The 9,417-nt window shown below is 33.7% G+C and overlaps 1 protein-coding gene across 1 annotated transcript in view; it reads left to right on the forward strand.

Annotated features, from left to right (window-relative positions):
• The first annotated feature begins 7,900 nt into the window (after positions 1-7,900).
• LOC112525018 overlaps positions 7,901-9,417 on the forward strand; it is a 10,583-nt gene continuing 9,066 nt past the window's right edge. The window contains exon 1 of the mRNA XM_025134962.1: positions 7,901-9,391. Within this exon, the coding sequence (XP_024990730.1) occupies positions 7,901-9,391 (1,491 nt within the window). The remainder of the gene's footprint in view (positions 9,392-9,417) is intronic.

Raw genomic sequence — 9,417 nt, forward strand, 5'->3', positions numbered from 1 at the left:
ACATACATATACATATACATATACATATACATATACATATACATATACATATACATATACATATACATATACATATACATATACATATACATATACATAATATACATACATACATATATATAGAGAGAGGAAAGATCAAAACGAGAACGATACCTATTTACAAGAGCACGAAAAACGGCCGAATCACATGAGACTAACCTGTTTTTGTGAGACCAATTTTTTACACTTGAAACTTCACAGCAAAACGATGTGAAAGTAAAAAAAACAGAACCTTCACAGCAAAAACATTCTGAAGGTTAATTTTACAACGTTTTGCTGTGAAGTTTCAAGTATAAAAAAGTAGTCTCACGGGTCTCATGAAAACAGGTTGGTCTCACGTGATCTCAAGTGTGTATATATATATATATATATATATATATATAGGGAAGGGTTCAAACGAAAACCCCTGTGATTTACGAGAACGCAAGAACAACCCAATAACCTCATATTGTGATAAAAAAATAAAATTAAAAGATTTTTAAAATTAAAATTGAAATTGAAAAAGATTCAAAAAAATTTAAAATTAAAAGGGTAATAATGGAAATGATATCATCAAATATTTTAAACACGATCATTATTATCATTAACCTTATCATTATCTAACAAACGGTTAAGAATTCTAGGAGACTCATAACTTCAAATTGCAAAACAACCGACCAAAGCGAACCTTGATCGACGGTGATCGACCAAGAACCCTAATCGAGAAGTCATTGCATGCAACAAGCGGACAACAAGAAGAATGGTTTCGATAGGTTAGGATTATACTAGGTGTGATAATCATGTGATATGAGTGTGATAATCATGTAATAGGGGGGTGTGATAATCACCGTTATACATCACTTGAATTATCGTTTTGGTTGATAAGTTAAAATTTTGGTGTAATCATGTGATATGGGTGTGATAATCACCGTTATAGATCACAAATCATGTGATATGAGTGTGATAATCACCGTTATACATCATTTGGGTTATCGTTTTGATTGATAAGTTAAAATTTTGGTGTCATTGACGATCTGGAGATTATGATGAACGACATGGAGAAGAAGCATGAACGAGAAGGAGAAGAAGAAAACTAACAAGAGTAAAACGTGGAAACGTGAAAGGATAATTATGGTTAATTAAAATAAAATAAAAATTATAAAAATTACTTAATTACATTACTGTCCTTATTAAATTATTTATATATAATAAAAGTTAATTTATTAATTAAAAAATATTTGAGGTTATTAGGTTATTCTCGCGTTCTCGTAAATCACAAGGGTTCTCGTTTGAACCTCCACACACACACACACACACACACACACACATATATATATATATATATATGTGTGTGTGTGTGTGTGATGTTTATTTTGCAAACCACGTTATTTGTACAAACCGTATAAACCTCATTCAACCAATTATAATTTTTCATTTTGTTCGTTTTTTTGTAATTATGAGAAGTTGATTAATCATTTTTATTGTGGAGGGTATTAATCATGAATATTATCATCTTTATTATGTTAATTTTAGAGAAATACATGAAACAGTTTTATTAAAATTTCATTAAGTATTATATGAAACAATTTAATAACCATATATGAAACAACTTCATAAAAGAAAAAAGTATTATATGAAACAATTTCACAAAATTAACAATTCATGAAATTTTTTCATAAGATTAAACAATGAAATCGACGAATGAGGGTGGTTTCCACGGTTTGTACAAATATGAGTGACATGCATTTGATTGCTTCTCAATGCAAACCACTCATATTTGTACAAACCGTGTAAATCACTTTCATCCATCGATTTCATTGTTTAATTTTATGAAATTTTTTCATGTAATACTTTTTTGATAAAATTGTTTCATATATGCTTATGAAATTTTTTCATATAATACTTATGAAATTTTAATGGAACTGTTTCATGTATTCTCTAAAATTAATATAATAAAGATGATAATATTCATGATTAACACTGTCCACAATAAGAATGATCAATCAACCTCTCATAATTACAATAAAAAAAATGAAAAAACATGATTGGTTGAATGAGGTTTGTACTATATCTATAAATAACGTGGTTTGCAAAGTAAACATCCTCTAACCCGTCAAATCTGCTTCGATTACAAAAATCAACTCTCAAGCCCGTCTCTAACCCGCCAAAACGGGAATTTTGATCCAATTTCGGTGAACATAAATTTAAATAAAAATAAAATGATGTTATTAATTTGCATGAAACTAATGGGTAAAGTTAATTGTTATTTTACATGCTTACATCCAAAATGGTTGTAAAATATGTTTATTTTCTTATCATCATTGTCTTTTAAAATTGAAATATATTTTGTCTTATTTTAAAAAAAAAATTAAATTATTTTTAGTATTTTAAGTTGCATAGAGCTAAATACATTTTGTTTTTTTTATTTTATTTTGCAAAAATAGAATTTAAAATTTTATTTTGATGATATACTTTCAAAGACATCTCTACCTAGTGCTTTGTAAATATCGATTAACGGCATCAGCTTCTCAAACATGACAATATTTCTATTATTTTAAATGTCAGGTAAACAAAGAAATGATATCTTCATTTTTATTTTTATTTTTGAAAAAAATTCTAAAATATATAGTCAGTAACAGAGGCAAATGACTAAGAAAATTGCAACATTTTAACAAATATTTAATGTAAGGGTCCAAAATTTTAAAACATTCCATAATACTAAAATAATGTCAATCGGCAATATTCAACAACAAAGTTAAAAGAAAACCCCACAATATATCTAAAATGTATACAACAGAATTTATACCAAAGACCATAGCTAAGTATTACTAAGACTAAAGGTAAACAAACTAAGCTGGCAAGATTTCTCTCCTAATTCACATCTTGCCTTTGCCTTTAGATCCACTTTCCACCTGATATCTGCCTTTTTACTTGAAAAACGAGAGTTAGACCAAAAGGTCTAGTGAATTTCCTTAAAACAGTTCAACAACTTTTAAAGGAGTAAAAGTAAGAAAACATTTGATGCTACTCAAGTATTCAACAATTTTGAAGCATAGTCCCACCACACGGATATTGCACAACAATTGTAGCAACCCGCTCACAGTCCCTTCGCGACAATAATAACAATTAGACCCATAAAGGACTGCATCCATTGTGCTCAAAAACGGATTCAAGGCAGTAGATTATAACTCCCAAGAGGTGTTACTACTTCAAGGTACCCCACGCCTGCTGTTCAATCCCACACACTCCACATAGATCAAATACAGTTCCAAATTCAATAGTAATGAAACAAATAAGTTCTTGCACATGAATTATCAACGTCTTAACCAAAATCAGTGCTCAAGCTTTTAGAAACAATTCTGAATTATAAACTTCAGTATGAGAGAACTCACCTAATGTTCCGTGCTCTTCCCTAAGCCTATCGGTTAGAAAACTCAAACTGAATGCCTGAGTTACCCAAGTTAAAAAGGGTGTTAACTCCATTTAAAATTCCCAAAAGTCTTCTATTATAACCCATTAATGAACCCCTAGGACGATGGATCGAACCGCAACTTAAAACAAGAAACGGGACAAACCAAGTGGCGTGAAAGCAAACTCTCACGCGACCAAGGCTGCAACTAGGCCGCACGCCAGGTCACGGAACCCTCTGTTCAATGCTGCCTTCTTCAATCTGTACAAATATGATCCTCAATGCCCAAAACCTTGAAATATCCCTTCTCATTTAACCCTTATTTTCAACTTTGGTCCCTAAAGGTTAAGAATGCATACAATGTTCACTCTAAACTCAATAAAACATCAAAGTAAGGGTATGGGTTATTACAGTTAATTACAAGATTTTTTATACTTAGTTGACATTTTAAAAATAAAAATCTCAATGATACGTTAATAAAACCAGATCATATTAACATTTACTCATCATTAGATAAAAACACACTTAAATGATCAATATATCACACATCTTTATTAGGCACCAGAATTAATGTTTAAATGCACGTTACTTATAACATGAACTCAAAAAATGCACTCCATTTTCATGTAACTTGGCTTTTTTCCATCCCATAAAAACGATAAGCGTTCATGTAAACTCTATATAATATGGTTTCCATAATTTCATCTAAAAAAGTTTTGTGGTGAAATTGTAAATTTCAAAAACTTAAAACAATTAATTATGTAAATTTTATCTTTAAAAAATATCATTTTCGGTCCTTTTGAATATCGTTTCGAAACCACGAAAACAATGAACAAGTTGATAGAGAGCGTATATTTCTTTAGTCCAAGCAATGAACATGTGACAAGTACGTAAAATCGAATGGTTAAATCGCTCAATTATGAACATATTCGGATACTATAACGCGTGATTCAAAATGTTTATACAACCTCTATATAATATCGTTCATATCGAAATTGCTCTCGTAGATATTGATTAATAGGCTTGATCGTGGTTTATCCTCAATCATTAAATAACATTTATATATAACGGAAATTGTGACCAAATTGTCCAAACAACTTTATTAATTTTTTTATATTTTCTTATGACCTACATCGTGTGTGAGTGTTCGTCATTTATAAAATTATGAAGAAATCTTGTTTAGATTTAGTATACAGTAATGAAATCCCATTAATTATTTTAATATTATGATATAAAGAAAAATAAGTGTTTATTTTTTATTTTTTACTATTAAATAACATATATTTCTTCCAAAATTCAAAATATCAATTAATTTATTTAGAAATAACTCCAAAAAAAATATTTTTTAATTTATAGGTTTTTGTTTTGATAAGAGATTTCGTTTTGTCCTCATTTAACCAATAAACTTTATACATTATATCCGATTAATTTGGTCCCTTCACAAAAAATATCCAATTCCTTTTGTTAAATTTGCATGTGACTTCTTTGAATTATTATTTGTACTCTTATGTGCTAGCCACATATTTGATATATATATATATATATATATATATATATATATATATATATCATTTCTTTTATTATTTTTAAAAAAAATAATGTGATAATATAATTAAATTTTTTTATAACAATATTTCACATTAACGTCGGTTTGTCTCTCAAACCCTAAACTAGAATAGTAATGTTTTTGCATTTTTTTTATATTAATGAATATATTTATTTTAATCTGTAAAAATATGTAAAAACTGTATTTATATTGAAAAATATGATTTAGAAGCAGATATTTATACATGATGAATCAACCCAAGATAAAGTTGTAAAGAAATGGTATAGTTCGTTTTTAAAGATTGATCGAAGACCAATAATGATCCATAATTTCATTATAGATGAACACGTTTAGAAGATTAATCATCATTAATACAACAAAATTAGATTATAAAAACTAGACCCACCACATCTACCTTACAACACAAGATCAAATCATTCTCTCTCACATACACACATATACACATGCATGCATGCATACATACATACATACATACATACATACATACATACATACATACATACATACATACATACATAGGGGGTTTCAAATACAGACTTTGAAAATCTTACAAATCATAATCAATATATATTATGAAACAAACAAGATATTTTTGAAAGATGATCATGATTCGTTGATCTCATTTATTATGATTGAAATATTTATAGAAAATAATAGGAGATGAGTCATTCATTGTATATGTTTGAGTCTCCTCCATTTTGCGTAAGGCATCGCCACTCCCTTTGGCAGCATCTACTAATTCGGAGCTTAATTTGAAAGCCACATTTCGACCCGGACATTTTCGGATGCCGCAAATAACCAACGAATGGCAAGTGCTTTTCCTTGTGTGGATCCTATTTCAATGGGAATTTGATGAGTCGATCCACCTACACGTCTTGCTTTTACTGTCATACCCGGAGTTACTCCATGTATTGCTGGACGTAAAACATATAGTAGATTTGTTTATGTCTTTTGTTGAATCTTTTTCACGGCTCGATAGATAATTTGATAAGCCAATGATTTTTTTCCGTGTTTCAGAATACGGTTAACCAACATGTTAATTAATCGATTACGATAAATTGGATCGGATTTTGCAGTTTTTTCTTCTGCAGTACTGATATGTGCAAATTTTATACTTTTTTATATCAAAGTTACCTTGCAATTAATGTTAAGTTGATGCTTAAAACGTCCATTTTTATTTAAGTTAATACTTATTCTCATGAGGCTATTAAAGGTGAGAAAAATGTATTTGATTATGTGTTTTGTTTGGCCCATAACAGCAGCCCAAGTCTAAGCCCAAAAGAAACAGCAAAAGTAATCGAGAATGAGCTTGGGCTGCTGCCCAAACCTGCTGCCCAAACCAGGAAGCGAGTCGCGAGAGAGAGAGAGAGACGTGTGCAGCGAGAGAAGTGCGATGGAGAAGGGACATCGTGCAATGATCGACGTGGGCAGCGAGGGTCGTGGAGAGGAACAAGATAGAAAGGGCTGTTAATACAAAAAGAGGGAGTCTATCGAAAGGAGGCTGTTCAACAGGGGACGGGAGAAAAGCAGTCGGTTCGTTCGAGGAGAAGAGACAGTCGCGAGGGCTGTTCGTTTTGGGGGCTGGTTTGATTTTACAGGACCGAGAGCGAGGACAGCAGAGGGCTGTCGATTGAGGGCTGTTGGAGAAAGGAGAGCAACACGTTTGGGGGCTGTTGGACTGGAGAAGAAGGAGMTGTTCGACAGCAAGCTGTTCGATTGGAGGCGAGATTGAAGCGGACATCAGGGGCTGTTTCAAAATGGAGAAGACGACAATCTTTCTCATCAACTGATTCTTACGGTAAATCCTAAAACCCTTAGAATCAGTAACCTAGATATGTTTTGCTAAGTTTTTCATTCCAACATTTGGTTTAATTAGGTTTTGATTTGTTATTGCCTTGAGATTTCATTGTAATTGTGTTTGAACAAGCTTATTTGCTTGATTTCTGAACTCAATGTTAATCCTATTTGGGTTTTTAATTAGTTTAGCTAACTGATTGGAAATCTTTTATGGAATGGTTATTCAGAATTCTTAGATACGTAATTGTCTTAGGATTTTGATAGAGGGACAATAGTATTCATTTGGTTTCGATAAGGTTTCCGGATTGAATATTTGAAATCTCGCAATTTAAGCCTCGATAAGCCGAGCTTGTGAGCTTATGGCTTTGAATTGGTACTTTTTTTAGTCCGATAAAGCTAATCGCACCTATGAGTTTAAGAGCTTATTTAAACTCGTATTTGTGGTTAAGGGTTGATTAGAGAGCTTATTTTAATCAACGATTATCTATGGAAAATGTGGGTCGTTAGAGCTTGTTAACGATTAAAGCCAATTCGGGCTTGTYCTTTCCGTTTACATTTTTGGAATCGATGATAGGCATTAACATCTTAACCGGTATTAAATCGATGTTGGGGTTTTAATCAATTGTTTTAGTTTATATTATTGCATTTTTAGAGTAATTAATCAAATTCAAACCCCCCCCCCTTTTTTGTGATTATTAGTATTTTTACGCTTCCATCGTGTGCTTGATTCGCTAGTCGTATAACGTTAGACCGAGTCTCTGTGGATTCGACCCGACTTACACTACTACAATTTTGGTTGTAATTAGTCGTTAGTTGGAATTTATTATTTGGTGGACTCGGCATCCGTCAAATTTTTGGCGCCGTTGCCGGGGACTCGGTATTACTAACTGTTTATGCCTAGATCGTCACGTACAGGTTCACCTTTACCAATAAATCTAGAAATCGAACGAACCGCGAAATGACTAAGGAAACAAGCCAAGTTTCGAAAGAAGTTCGGCGAGGGACCTTCGTCACCGGGGTTAAATATCTGGCAAGATATTTACCTATCGAGCGATTCGGACGAAGAGGAAGAAAGGTACGAAGAAGGACACGAAGAAAAGGCAGACGCGATGGCTGCCGAGCATGACGAGCGAACTCTACGAGAGTTGGCGACACATGACGTTGCCCAGGTTCCTATCTGTATTAGGTACCCGCAAGGTAACGCCAATTTTGTTCTAAAAACTGGTTTGGTCCACTTATTACCCTCCTACCACGGTTTGGAGAATGAGGACCCRAACAAACACCTCAAGGAATTCCATGTGGTGTGTTTAAGCATGAAACCYAACGAGGTTACGGATGATCTTATAAAGTTAAAGGCATTYCCTTTTTCTTTAAAAGATYGGGCTAAAGATTGGCTCTACTCGTTACCGCCCGGTTCGGTAACGACGTGGAATGCGATGGCAAGATTATTTCTTGACAAATTTTTTCCCGCTTCCCGAGCCGCCACWCTTCGTAGGGAAATTTGCAGTATAAAACAAAGAGATGTGGAAACCCTCCATGAATATTGGGARAGGTTCAAACATCTCTGCGTTAGTTGCCCGCAACACGGAATTTCCGAGCAACTTTTGTTGCAGTATTTTTATGAGGGCCTTCTTCCTATGGAAAGGAAGATGATTGATGCYGCTAGTGGAGGGGCAATTTTTAATAAAACCCCAACTCAAGTGAGGGCTTTGATYACCACTATGGCTGAGAAYTCTCAGCATTTTAGYGTGCGAGGTGATTTAAGAAGAGAGCCYTACAAGATTAACGAGGTTAATACCGGTACCATTGAGAGTAGGTTATTTGATTTGACTAACCTTGTTAAACAATTAGTTGTGGGTAAAGAGCAGGTTAAGGCATGCGGTATATGCAATGGGACGAGCCATCCGACGGATGCGTGTCCGCAACTACAAGAAGATGTTTTGGTTGCACCCGAAGATGTCAACGCCATCGGAGGCTTTCCAGGCCAACAACCACAACAAAGGTTTTATAACCAGAGCTTTGGTGCCCAAAGACCTCCGCAACAGTTCCAGCAAAGGCAATTCCAACAGCCATTTCAGCAAAGAGCACCCTTCAATCCAAATCAAGCTACTTCTAGTAGTACAGGTATGTCTTTAGAAGATATTGTCAAATCTCTTGCTACTAACACTCAACAATTTCAGCAAGAGACGAGGACGAATATCCAGAATTTGGTAACCCATAATCAAAGTTTAGCGGCCCAACAGAAGAATTTGGAAGCTCAAATCGGGCAAATGGCGATTTCGCTTAATCGCATTGAGAGCCAAGGTAAGTTACCGTCCCAAACTGAAACTAACYCGAAAGCTAATGTTAGTGCCATTACTTTAAGAAACAGGACGGTTCCGGATCCCGAACCCAAAGTAAGAAGGAGCGAGAGGAAAGAAGAGAAAGAGGCCGAGATTACGGGTGACAAGTCAAATGAAGAGAAGGTTGAAGGTAAGAATATAGAGGACAAAGGAAAGGCGCCTGAATTGGTCATCCGACCACCATTCCCAAAGAGATTCGAGCAAAGCAAGAAGGAGCAAGAAGACAAGGAGATTATGGAGACTTTTCGCCGAGTTGAGGTAAATATTCCACTCTTAGATGCTAT

Source organism: Cynara cardunculus, assembly GCF_001531365.2.
Source record: "Cynara cardunculus var. scolymus isolate 2C chromosome LG 13, CcrdV1, whole genome shotgun sequence".
NCBI lineage: Eukaryota > Viridiplantae > Streptophyta > Magnoliopsida > Asterales > Asteraceae > Cynara > Cynara cardunculus.